At 43.5% G+C, this 14,202-nt stretch overlaps 1 protein-coding gene across 5 annotated transcripts in view; it reads right to left on the bottom strand.

The window, feature by feature from the left end:
• Window positions 1-9,142, bottom strand: part of LOC126354370 (kazrin) — a 903,527-nt gene extending 894,385 nt beyond the window's left edge. For all 5 annotated transcript variants that reach the window (XM_050003952.1, XM_050003953.1, XM_050003955.1 and 2 more), the window contains exon 1: window positions 8,951-9,142. In XM_050003952.1, coding sequence (XP_049859909.1) covers window positions 8,951-8,966 — 16 coding nt within the window. In that variant the 5' untranslated portion in view covers window positions 8,967-9,142. The remainder of the gene's footprint in view (window positions 1-8,950) is intronic.
• Between the last annotated feature and the right edge of the window lie 5,060 nt (window positions 9,143-14,202).

Below are 14,202 nucleotides of genomic sequence, written 5' to 3'. Positions count from 1 at the left end.
GACCCTAATATTTTTCCTCTCTACTGCTACTCCCAGCACCCAGTGAATTATTCCTTGATGCTGCAGTAGATGTCCCACTATTCCTGTCGTCTGTTAGGGACCTTCCATGGGCTTCTTCTTTCACAAGTTCTTTTTAGGGCGACTTTTTTCGGTACTTTACCCGTCCACTTAATTTTTTTACATTCTTCAGTAACATACTCATATTTCACTCGCTCCCAGTCTCGTTCCCTGGATTTATGATGGTCCACGTTCCACAACGTATGACATCAATGAACAGGAAAGGAAAAATTTATTGGAAAAACCGTAGCAATCCTCGGCGCTGGAAATTTTGAATGGGCCGATAGCATCCGTCTGCTTCGTCTCATGACATCGTCTGAACGTACGTAACCCATCAAATGAAACGTAATATGCGTGCACCAGGAGTCATAACAAGACTTACAGCTATTCTCATTTACATCACACTCGTCACCTTCCGACGTACGTCATTAAAACTCAGGCAGCCATTCCAACGTACAATCCAAAAACTTCGTAGCAGCGAACTAAATATCTATAGTGCTTTATTCTATTTGTGTTTTTGCACGTATACTGTCACATATCCCTTTCACGCGTCATCCTGCATAAACATCGTACGTTCCAGCAGGTGTTTATCAACCAGGCGGGGATGATGCGATTCTGTAACATGCGGCGTACCTCTCACCCGTCACGGTATCAGTTACAAAACCAGAATCACGCATTTCCTCGAAGAAAAAAGGCCCGATAACGGTAGACGTGGTAAATCCAACCCATACCGTGACTTTCTCGTCGTGCAATGGAGTTTCCACGACAGTTCCAGGATTTTCGGTAGCCCAAATTCTGCAGTTTTGGGCGTTGACAGATCCTCGGAGCGTGAAATGAGCTTCGTCGGTCCACAACACGTTACTCAACCAATCGTCATCTTGCGCCATCTTTTGAAACGCCCACACCGCAAATGCCCTCCGCTTCACTAAGTCGCCAGGTAACAGTTCATGATGCCGATGGATTTTGTACGAATAGCATCGGAGGGTACGCCTCAGCGCCAACCAAACAGTAGTGTATGGAATGCCGGTGCGACGTGCGACTACACGAGCGCTGACTTCCCCGTGCATAGACGAACCCGTTACAGTCTCCATTTCTTCCTGAACTGTCTGAGCAGCATTACGCCTTGTGCTCGGTCGGTCACTACGGGGTCTATCGTCTAAACAACCTGTGGCTTCGAACTTCGAAATCACTCTCGCCACAGCTGCGTTTTTCAACGGACCTGTACCCGTTAGAATCCCTTCCTACGGCGATAGGATCGTAACACTGAAATAGCACGTTCCCCACTGTGATAATAAGCTTCACTAAAAACGCCTTTTCAGGTAACGTCAACATGCTGCGACTGCTGGAGCATCTGATTCTCTCTCTCATTACAGCTCCTTTTATACACGTCATGCACAGTCACTGACGTTTTGCTGTCCAGCTCAATCTGTCGGACATTTTGTGAACTTTTTTTTGTTGGTTCTAATAAAACCCCATGTCATTCCAAGCATGTGTGTCAATTTTTACCTCTCTATCTATATTATTCCGTGATTTATTAAGTTTTCAAATTTATACTGACTTTTTGATCACCCGGTATCATGTGTTTACAGACAATTTTAAAACTGGGCAACCATCTCAGTACCCGGACGGCAGCCACAGGACACGCTTCGATGACGACGCACGGCACGCTCGTAGCTGCTATGTTGGTACAAATACAAATTAGTGTGTCAGCCTTTGTCACTACTGCACCCAGTACCTCAGTGAATAACATCTATGAGGTGCATTTCGTTGCTTTACAGAGACCGACAAGAGCATATTGTAATGGGAAAGTTTACAGTTCGAGACTGAACGCGGATATGAAAATCACCATTCACGATGGTCTTCTTATCAATTGACGATTTTTTTTTTATCAGTTGAGGAGGGTTGAAAACTTTACCTAGCCACGGCAACTGTTAGTCTGCGGCATTCTGTAACTTATCACATAGCATTTATATTTGCGGCGGAAGATGGAACTTGAAAGTTGTGAAACCGATTGTGTGGGCTTATAAGTGACATGAACAAATACAGCTACAGCAGACCATTGGACATTTCAGTCAGTTTTATTTTAATAGCTTTAGCACTTCTGTTAAAAAAAAAAAAAAAAGAAACTGTTCAGGGCACGAATTGTTAAGCAATCACGGATCATGCTTTTAGGGTCGGTAATAACTCCAAGTAGATGTCACAAGAACAAGACATTAATGCTTATTGTTCCCTGGGCAGCAGGTCAGATGTTGAAGTGTGGATGCATGGATGCCAAACAGTTAGTCTACACTGAGAGGCTAATCCTCTTGTTGGTGCACTACAGCCATGCAGGAAATATCGCATCGTAAAGTTTGTGATGTTTTGTGGAGAGACTGTTCACTGCAGAAAAAAAAACTGTCACTGCACTAGTCTGTGTACGTGTTAAGGCTACCCGTATAAAAATATCTGCCCTTATACCTGTTACACCCTTATGTGTGATTTCTGTTCTTTTGTACTATGCTTGTTTGGTTTTATACACCACAAGGCTCGCAAACACCTGTATGCTTCATATAATTCTAAAATAAACGCGGATTCCGCTGCTTTCGAAGCCGTTTCCACAATTCGGTCTACATAACACAACAAATCGCGCAAAGTCAACAGTTCGGCTACTCACGCCCCGTCACTCTGCAGGGGAGTGTGCGCTGATATGAAACTTCCTGGTAGATTAAAACTGTGTGCCGGACCGAGACCTTTCCCTTTCGCGGGCAGGTGCTCATTCTGTAAACATCCCCAAGGCTGTGGCTAAGCCATGTCTCCGCAATATCCTTTCTTCCAGGCGTGCTAGTTCTGCAAGTAACCCAGGAGAACTTCTGTGAAGTTTGTAAAGTAGGAGACGAGGTACTGGCAGAAATAAAGCCGTGAGGACGGGGCGTGAGTCGTGCTTGGGTAGCTAAATTGATAGAGCACTTGTCCGCGAAAGGCAAAGGTCCGGAGTTCGAGTCTCGGTCGGGCACACAGTTTTAATATGCCAGAAACTTTCATATCAGCGCACACTCCGCTGCAGAGTGAAAATCTCATTCTGGAAACCTCGATGTAGTTTTCAGAAGGTTTCTCACAACCAACTAGGTGAATAATGGGCCTCAGAAGCACACTACACGGCTATTAAAAAAAAAAAAAAAGGAACGTTCTCACTCTTCAACAGACTTACTGTGGATGGCGTGCAGAGATACCGTGTGGAGGGGAATGATGGTGAAGGACCACTAACATTGCCTCAAGTCATACAACAATGAAGACCCTGTAGTAGAAATGGGAAAAACCAAAAGAGGAAGAAGATACAGTCTAACCAGTTAGCGCAATGAAAATCTAATTTTAGTAGATCAATCAGTAAACTGAACAATATTTTGCACATAATATAGTCGATCGGCTACGAAAGGAGGCCCAGTGCTACCAACTTTGAGTTCGGCGTGCGAGGCAGCTACACGTCTAATTTGAGGCACACGCAGTTGCCGAGAGAGGTCCGGAGCCGGCAGGGTCCGAGGGCAGATCACACGCCGCCTGTCCTTTTGTGACTGCGAGAATGTTGCGGGGCGAGGAGGGATAAAGGGCCCGCCAGGTGCGCGGGGGCGGCCGGGCGAGGACGGGCGGCCGGCAGGCACCTGGCGGCCGTCGCCGCTGCACAGGAATGCCAACCTGCCAGCCGCAACTGGACGCGCCGCGGGCGCCTCGCAGGACCGGTTGCGTAATGGCCGGCATTCCCGCCGAACGAGGCATCGCCGCGATGATTTACCTACTCGCTCTCTGTATCGCTCACCCCCCCCCCCCCCCTACTAGCAGAGCTCTACGATATATTCCCTGCTTCTAACGTGTTTCGCTACCCAGAACACCGTCGTCTGTTTCGTAACGGGCAAACAGACAGTCTCAATACAAATTTGATTTGTATTTATCGAAAATCGTACCTAAGATTTAAATCTAGAAAGGAGAGAAAAGAAAATTTCTTACTCCTAAACAGTTTCTAATAAAAATTCTTCCAATCCGTATGTGGCATACAGCAAACCAGTGCTTAACCGTATTGGTTAAAAACAGTCTTGGTTGCAATTTTATTTTTTTTTATTTTTCAACGACGCGTTTCGCCTTATTTAGGCATCTTCGCGTTATCTTTTCTGGATGGACGCGAGAGACACCAAGATCTGCGTAAAGCGTTCGCGTTCACAGGAGCGAGTAACAGCATAAGATGGGGGCTCAGCTAGTGGTGCATTATGCTTACCACCTGAATCCCCATCTTATTCTGTTACTCGATCCTGTGAACGGGAACGTGTTATGCAGATCTTGGTGTCTCTCGCGTCCATCTAGAAAAGATACTTGAAGATGCTAAATAAGGCGAAACGCGTCGTTGAAAAAAAAAAAAAAACTAAAATTTCAACCAAGACTGTTTTTAACCAATACTGTTTCTAATAAAGAAAATGCACTTCACGTGAAAGTTATCAAAGATACACTCGAGAACAAAGCAGTAAAACCATCTAATAGCCTGTTTGTCGGTCTCTGGAACGAAATACATCACCGATTCTGCGTATCAGGGATCCGACAGTTTGCTGGTGGGTTTGCGGAGCTATGTGGCATTAGATGACTAGACATAGGTCATGTAATTCGCATAAATAACGGGCCACTGACATGCGTACGCAGTCCATTATAATGCTCCTCAAACCACTGTAGCACGGTTCTCGCTCCGAGACACGGACTGTTCTGATGCTGAATGATGACATCGCCGTCGGGGAAGACATCAAGCATGAAAGGATGCAGGCGGTTCGCAGCTGTCAGCGTGTCTTAGATTACCACCACAGGTTTCATGCAGTCGCAGGAGAATATCTCCCATAGCATAACACTGCTCCCACCCGCCGTACACCTCGATATCGGCGTTTGTGGAGACGACCATCGATCTTGTGTAGCAAAAATTTCTTTTATCCGAAGAGCCGACACGTTTCCATTGATCAAGAGTCGAACAGCAGATGGTTTCGTGCCGATTGCAATCGTAATTGATGATGTCGTTGGGTCAACATGTGAGCACGTAGGGGTGGTCTGCTGCAGAGCTATATGTTCAACAAGGTAAGATGAACGATGTGCTCAGAAACAATTACGCGTCCACCAGCATTGTCCTCTTTCCGCAGATATGCTACAGATCAGAATCTATGGTTTCATAAAAAGTTCTCGGTTTACTTGCCGCGTCAAATTTGGATAAAATCCCAAGCTTTCGATGAGTACCTCCGTCACCTTCGTCAGGAGTAAAACTAAAGGTGACGAAAGGCATCAAAATCTACACTATTCTTCTATTTCGCACATTACTATACAATTGTTTTCAACACATAACTGTACTAGCCTTCGTGCTCTCTAGCAGACGGGTGGCTGTATTCCTTTAAATATAGCATAGAGGTGCGGACTTATATTTGTAGAACAACGGAAAACGGCAAATATGAATTATAATTGGTGTCAGGTAAAATAAAATTTGTATTGATCATTCAGCTCCCGTGCTTTGAAACTTGCCCAAGTCAGAAAAGTTGATAAGCATGCAATGGATCAAACGGAACATAGTTTTGTGTATCCCAGAAAGGGGGATAAATTATAAATAACGAGCATGATAACGAATGCATCAGTTTTTTCAAATATTTATCTTGCATTTAATAACTAGCAAATTCATCAAATTTTATTATTTTTTATCTAAATATTTCTCTCATATTTAATAACTGCAGTCACAGAGGAGATAGCGTATGTAAGGCAATGGAAAGTAGATTATAAACCCAAAATTTTTGTAAAGGATGCTTATTGTTAGTTAAGCTGCTATGTTAGTGAAAGTTTAACATGAATGAAAAAATGCAGTTAACTAAAAAAAAACTTTATTTGTCTGTATCCTGATTCTCTGGCTAACAATGTTTCTGAAAGTCAGTACTATAACATAGTATGCATCAAAATATTCGTTAGGACATGCCCATTATTTAATACACCTTTGATGAGTTTGTCTCACTGGCTTGGTATTAGTGGTCAAATGTGCTTAAATGCGGCAAGGGGCGTTTAAATATGGCGCAAACGTAAATCGGTTACCACAGCCTTCAGTTGGCTTTCACACTGTGGGGTTCGCCAACTCTCACAAATTATCATCTTTGAACCTCACCAATGTCTTGCCCTATACTACAGATACGTCTGCTACCACAATCAAGATTTCAGGCAGGGGATCCTACATCGCACTCTAGCTTTTAATTCCACTACGTTCCTGCACAACCGACGTCGCTATCGCAGGCCTATGTGGTAACGCTCGATAATGAAGTAGGCAATCCGCATCCTGATATGTAGGAGAGAGTTTCACTGCCAGTATTTGGCCGGCAATGGCGTCAAGGTCCTGATCACCAGACATAGCATCAATATCCTGGATTAAATTCCAAATCAATCCGCAGTGTCTCAAGCAGCATGTGACACTGTTGATGGTAATCCGTCCGTGAGATGGGGAATGTAAACTCGGAGGCCTCCTTGGCCCTAATAAAAGAACACTACGATGTGTGATAAAAAAATTACGGGAATTTTTGTTTTTCTTAGAAAATCTTTATTTATTCATCAACATCAGCTTTGTACTCATCAAGCAATCCCACTCAGATACAATACACTTGTGCCTGAGATTTTTCCAATCTTGAAAGCACTTCTGGAACATACTTTTCGTTATGGTTGTAAGAAAATGAAACACCTACAGCCGTCCTTAAGGTGTCATTTATTATGTAGCTACAATTTCGGCCCTTCAATGCACCGTCTTCAGGCCTTAGTTGATGCTGAAGGGGTCACTAAGGCCTGAAGATGGTTCATCGGAGCGCCGAAACTGGTAGCTACACAATAAAGACAGCTTAAGGCCAGCTGTAGGTATTTTATTTTCTTACAATAGTGACCGGCCGAAGTCCCCAAGACCTCCAGCCACAAGGATGGGCATAAAAAACTTCGATATGGTGTTCACCTTATTCAGCCATTCTGTTTTTATCTCATCAATGGTGGCAAAATGACGTTGTTTCCTGGTTCTCTTCTGACTGGGGAACTGAAAGAACTTTCAGGGGGACATGATAGGCGAATAGGGTGGCTGATGCAACATAACGGTTTTGTTTTTTGCTAAAAAAAAATCACGAACAAACAGTCAGGCGTGAGCGGAAGCATTATCGTGATGCTATTTCCACAATTCTAGTCGTTTTCTTCGGATTGCTTCACGCAAACGGCGCACAACTTGCAGGTAGTATTCCTTATTGATCGTACGACTATATGGTAAGAATTGAAGATGCGCTGCCCCGCTGTAATTGAGCAGAACAATGAGAAGAACATTCACATGTGATAGAACCTGTCGATATATTGGGACGATTGGGCCATGGTTTCGATGTCACACTCGTACCCCTAGGTTTCGCCACCTGTTACAACATTCTTTAGAAGTTCTGGATCGTTGTCTTCATTCAGCAGTTTGTGAGCCATGTCTACGCGACGCCGGTTTTGATCGAAATTCAACAGTTTGGGAGAAAAATTTGTCGCTATACAAAATATCCGCAAAATTGCTTGGCGTGAGCCAAAGGATATACCGACATCATCAACAAGTTCTCTGCTGGTTCAAAATGGTTCAAATGGCTCTGAGCACTATGGGAATGAACTGCTGTGGTCATTAGTCCCCTAGAACTTAGAACTACTTAAACCTAACTAACCTAAGGACATCACACACATCCATGCCCGAGGCACGATTCGAACCTGCGACCGTAGCAGTCGCACGGTTCCGGACTGCGCGCCTAGAACCGCGAGACCACCGCGGCCGGCTCTCTGCTGGTGACTCTGCAGTTTTCCAGAACAATTTTCTTTATTTCCTCCACATTTTCGTCAGTAATCGATGTGCTAGAGCATCCAGGTCTGTCGTCATCTTCAAAGTCCTCTCGACCCTCTCTGAAACGTTTATACCACTCGTAAACAGATATACTGTCTTACTCATAGCAGATTCGCCAAATGCCACAGTTGACATTTCGAATGCGGTTCTGCACTCTTTTCCATTTTTTAAGCAAATGTAATGCAAAATATTAATCCATCTTTTTCGAAAAGGTAAAAATTCGCCGAGCACTCGAAAATAAGTATAACATTTCGCCTGTCTACATTAACTAGTATTCAAAACAGCTGAAAATGAAAACGCACATCAGGAACAAGTGTACCAACAAGACAATCGAAATTAATATCGGCTGTATAAAGACCGCAAACTACAAAATTCTCGTTACCTTTGGATTACACATCGTATGTGTAGGTACAAATTCACTCATCTATTAGTCTTCTGTTCCTAAAAGATTTGTCTCTCGCGCAGAGGAACAAGACTCTTGTACTTCACTCATCTATTAGTCTTCTGTTCTCAAAAGATATACTAAAGATTTATCTCTCGCACACAGAAACAAGACTATTGTGCCCAGAGGAAGAGAAGGCTTCCCGATGAAGTACTTGAACCCACCGTTCAGTTTTCTATATAAGTTTATAACAGTTAAAAATTTTGTACTGATATCATCTAAGAAAAGCGCCGAAATCGCTAGACCAAGCGATAGACTATTTGACGAGTGAACAGCCGCTCGGGATTAGCCGTGCTGGTCTAAGGCGCTGCAGTCATGGACTGCGCGGCTGGTCGCGGCGGAGGTTCGAGTCCTCCCTCGGGTATGGGAATGTGTGTGCGTGTGTGTGTCTGTCCTTAGGATAATTTAGATTAAATAGTGTGTAAGATTAGGGACGGATGACCATAGCAGTTAAGTCCCACAAGATTTCACACACATTTGAATTTTTGACAAGTGAACCACTCAGCGCAGGCAACAGAAGAGGCGCGCGAAAAAGCAGGTCGCGCTTGGCGGCGTGTTTGTACACAGCGTGCGACGCTTCTGGTACTCACATCCACTGAGCGACATGTCTGGCGGAGAGCGAGGCACGCAGACAGGGCGGCGCTACATCCAGCAGGAGCACCAGGCAGCACGTCGCACACCACACGTACACACAGGCTGCACACTCACATCGCGTCACGGCGCTAGGCGTCCCGGTGCACGGTACACACAGTCGCAGAGCGCGCGCGTCGACCGTGTGGACGAATACGCAGGCGCGAGCAGACTGCCTGCACCGCCGCCTCCTGGCCACAGCGCTAGTCCGGTTGCTCGAGAGGGGGGTGAGGGCGGGGGGAAGAGAGGAGGGTGGGGGAGTCTTCCCCACCCCTACACGGCTAACCAGCGTAACGACTGCACCTCCAGGCCCGGGGCCCGGCCGCCGAGAGACCAACGGCTCTGATCGCCTGTTCGACCATCAACGACACAAAGCCGTGATACCCTCCGCGGTCAAGGCCGCGTTACCGGCACGGCTTCTCTGCCAGGGCTCCACAGCCCCGCCGTAAAGTTCCAAGATCAAATAAAGTTGCTGTCCACTTACTGCGCATCCCTTCTAATGATTATGTTTAAAAGATTGATATTCACTCATTCACTTGCACAGAAAGTTTAAAAATCGATGCACCAAGATGGAATTATCGGAATGGGATGGAAATAGGTAGATGTGATGTATACGTGCACACAAACAAACGACTACAATTTCAGACAAATCAGATGTTTAATTCAAAAGGAAGAGTTTCGCAAATTAAGCAAGTCAATAACGCATTTGTCCACCCCTGGCCCTTATGCAAGCAGTTATTCGGCTTGGCCTTGACTGGTAGAGTCCTCAATGTCCTTCCGAGGGATATCGTGCTGACTTCTGTCCTATTGGCGCGTTATATCGTCAAAATCCCGAGATGGTTGGAGGGCACTGCCCGTAATACTCCGAATGTTCCCGGTTGGGGAGTGATCCGGTAGTATTGATGATAGGTTTGACAAGCACGAAGCGAAGCGGTAGTCACTCGCCGTTTGCGGGCAGACATTATCTCGCTGAAATGTAAGCCCAAAATGGCTTGTCGTGGAAGACAATAAAACTGGGCGTAGAATATCGTCGACATAACTCTGTGCTGTAAGGTTGCGGCCAATGACAACCACGGAGGTTACTGACTTGCTCAGTTCGTGTAGCTCTTTCTCTTAATCCAACTGTTTGCCTCTGCCGATTTCCCTTCCATTCGGAAAAGTACTTCCTGCTGCGTCTGTTTTTCTTTTTCTTAGAGTGTATTTCTCTCACATATACGAGTCTTTTGGTAGGCTGTTCCCGTGACTAACTGCGTAAGGCATGAATAATAACGTAAGTTAACCAATCGCAAATTTTTTTACAAGACATTTTGTGCATCTTCACGAGGCAGATCAGGAGTATTGCTTCTGGGAAACCAACGCTTTCGAAATATCTCTAGTCCCGTGTATCTTCGTTGTGTCCTTACCTAGAAAGCACTGTATTTGAACTTAATGGATTCATCGTTTGCAGGTTCGAGTCCTCCCTCGGGCATGGATGTGTGTGTGTTTGTCCTTAGGATAATTTAGGTTAATTAGTGTGTAAGCTTAGGGACTGATGACCATAGCAGTTAAATCCCATAAGATTCACACACAGTTGAACATTTTTCACCGTTTGCAAACTTTCATAAACAGTAATTCTGCCAAGTTTGATTTATATTTATAAGTGTTCACATCTGAACTGAAATTCACAGTAGTCAAGCCAATTCATAGAAAAGATAATAGAGGAGAGCTTGTTCCTAGAGGATAGTGTACCAAGGAATATACAGTGTTTTTTAGTCAGTACTTCTGTCTGGTGACTGATTTTAGAATCACATGACGGAACCTGCTCTAGAGACCGCCATAAGCAGTTTCTGGCATTTTATACAGCTATTGTTATTGTTGGACATGGGGATCTGTTTTGTTCAGCGTTTGTAAATATTTCGCGTTTTGATCATTTTAGTGATATGTAATGTATTTCAGCTATTCAGAATATGATGATAGTCCTTCAGGTGCAGAACTTTATGACGATATTTTTATATAGTACGGAGCCAGTTAAGCCGTATTTCATCGGTCGTGCTCCATATTGTATCTTGAAACAGAAGGTCTTTGACAATGGGACATATGATACTTGCAAGTGAACTGAATTTCTGTAATCTATCAATTTTGCCTGTCTTGGAAACTTGCGACAGTTCACAGTATCTTCTTTTTTAAAACCTATATAACTTCTAGCTGTTTCCTGACAAAACTTTTGCGCCATTGATATCATTTACTTATTAATGACGTGTAGTAGACTAATAAGTAACAGATATATCTTAAATACAGCATTGGCTAGTTTTTTTGTTTGAACGCTTTTAAATTTCAGTGGAATATTCGTTCGTAAGTACATGGCAATGTTGTGCGTCGGAACGTGTTTTCACATTTGGAGGAACCTTAATTTTCCCAAGTAATTTGCAGTGTGTTGTACCCCAAGGTTCGGTTCCGGTGTCTTTTTTGTCCATATTCCGTATTAATGATCCAATCACAATGTACAATAGCAGATCTTAAATGGGGTCTCAATGAAAATGATCTGACAGTGAATTCATCTGTTGTCTCACATGGCTCGAGGAATTACTTCAAAAGTAATAGCTTAAGCTAAAATCTTAGTGAAAAAATAGGGTACTATACTTCCAACAAAACACTGGCCTCATGGAGCGCAATGGAATGTTGTATATGACGATATTACGGAAATAAAATTAGATGATACGACCTCTTTTCTTGGCGTAAGTATAGACAGGGAGCTGTCTTGAGAACAACACATTGATCTCATGTGCCAAAAGTTACGAAAATCAATTAATAAATAAATAATATACTGACTCTTCAAAAACAGGCAGGTAATTAGGATTCTATTTAATCTCAGTCTTATAAAGGAATAACAGACAATAAGAAATTACGCTGCCGTCAGTATACAGTGTGTGTCTAAAACTGTACAACTAATTTCAAAATACACATGAACAAACTTGAATTTTCCCCGTTTTGTGTCTCCATATCAGGAAAGATTGATCGGCTTCTTAAGAGGCATGAAATCGATTCAGTATTCTGGCCTCCAGCAAAGCTTGACAACTTATGAGGCCTGTGAAGGACGTAGGCCTCAGAACGCCAGGAGTATAGAAAATAGAGTTTGTATGGTGAACAATTTTATATCGGACAGACTGTACGAATTGTTGAACAGCACCGCGTAGAATACGGTATCCCGAACAGTCAGTGGTAGCTCCGGAGAACGGACACAGAATTGAATTCGACGACACATTTATTATCAGCTCATTGGCTGCCGGACCTGAATCACCAGAGTTTATGTACCAGTCCGAGGCCTTTTTCAGGGGTGTATAATTGTTTAGACACATGGCCTATGAAGTTAATTTCTTCAATATCGTATCTTCTAGGCTATGTGTATGGGAATCTTGCGCAACCTTTAATTACAAATCAACACTCCTTTCAGCTTTTAAGACAAATGACTTTTTTTTGGAAGAATAGAAGAAAACAAATATAAATGCGCAATATTTATTAAATCAACAGGTCGGGTTACGAATTCACAGCAGATCTAAAACCATATTTGAAGTAACTAATAGGCTGTTTGCTTTACATGTGTCAATTATGAAAAAACAGTCGAAGCACATAAAATTCTCATTCGGGCAAGCCTTATAGTTTGTGACAACTTGCTTTGATTTCTTCATAGCTCCAGTGCGTCCAAATTTGTGAGAGTATCGTCGGTAACAGGATGTGCACCTGTTTCTCTTGCTGCCAGTTTCTTCCAAGACTTGGTTCGAGTGAACTTGAGGTTTCTGGTGATCCTGGTACATCTTTCGGGTTTCCATTGTTTGTCAGTGCAACTGAGACTTTCTCTTGAAATTCAGTTACGTGTAGGGTTTGCCAATTACTTGCTTGTAGACAGCATGAACATCGACAGCCGTCGTATTGGTGAGGAGATCGAACGCAATGTTGCAGTATCATTTCAGTCCTCTTTGAAAGTAAAGGCTTAAGATGCTATGTGACCTGACACGAGTATGGAGGATTTTAAGTAATTATATTCCAAAATTGTGGATAGTCTTGTGGTTGCTCCTTTTCTTGGGGTGGAACTTATTTAGTCGTCAGGAACAAGAAGACTCCTTTCTCCTTCCATTTTTTCTATAATAACATTTGTGTTACTTTGCATGCATAACATTTCACCCTTCTTGACGTTTCCTTTCACTACATTGCACTTTCTGTTATTCCTCAATGTACCAACGAGGTGGGTTAAACGTTCGTTCAGCTTAGGGCTGGGTGACGCTTGTGTAGCATCTGTCGATGTGCAGAGTGCTTTTGGCATTCAACGATGGAGCCGTCAGCTCCATCACCACACTAGAGGTCATGTCACGATCTTGAGAACAGTCTCCTTTCTAGTATGCAGTTTCACATGCCAGATACAGCTTCCATAAACACACAGTTTGAATAGCCTGAGACCATATTTATGACGTTCCCCCGGAATATACTTGCGAAACTCCGGCCTTCCTACATTTATCGCTTAGTAGATCAACTGATGGTGGAGTTTTGTAAAGTTTGGTGTTGTTTGTGCCAGAACTGTAGGAAAAATGTATCATACTAAAAAAAACCTGTAACGGCATAAAGCTTTATTTCATTTTTGTACAGTATATTCTTCGACAAATACTTCTGGAGTGAAGGTTTTCGATCCAGACCAGTGCACAAGACAAATCCCCCACACCCGTCCCCCAAGAAACGCTGTATTTCACTGTGTTGTGTGAGATGTGTTCTGTGCGTTTTTCATTGACAGTACTGTCAATAATTCGTTGCTCGGCGTAACGATTTGTCTCAGTGACAATCGTTTCCAAAACTTTCATCAATAAGCAATCGAAAAAAATCCATTTCATCACATCTTCCAGTCACTTTTGTCTTCACATGGTCAGCAATTCCTTCATTACAGGTTGTGGTAAAATCATTCATATTTCCAGTTACATCATACCAAGTAAATTTAGAGACGTCTCTTTGAGACACAGTTGCTGATTCCCCAACACTTATTCTTTCTATTTTTTCTGTCTGCCTGCATGGGAATTATCGGAATCACGACCGGAGCTCTCAGGAGAGTATTCAGAATCATCTACATCTACATCTACATCCATACTCCGCAAGCCACCTGACGGTGTGTGGCGGAGGGTACCTTGAGTACCTCTATCGGTTCTCCCTTCTATTCCAGTCTCGTACTGTTCGTGGAAAGAAGGATTGTCGG

Source organism: Schistocerca gregaria, chromosome 3 (assembly GCF_023897955.1).
Source record: "Schistocerca gregaria isolate iqSchGreg1 chromosome 3, iqSchGreg1.2, whole genome shotgun sequence".
Classification (NCBI taxonomy): domain Eukaryota; kingdom Metazoa; phylum Arthropoda; class Insecta; order Orthoptera; family Acrididae; genus Schistocerca; species Schistocerca gregaria.
This window is presented reverse-complemented; position numbering and strand designations above follow the sequence as displayed.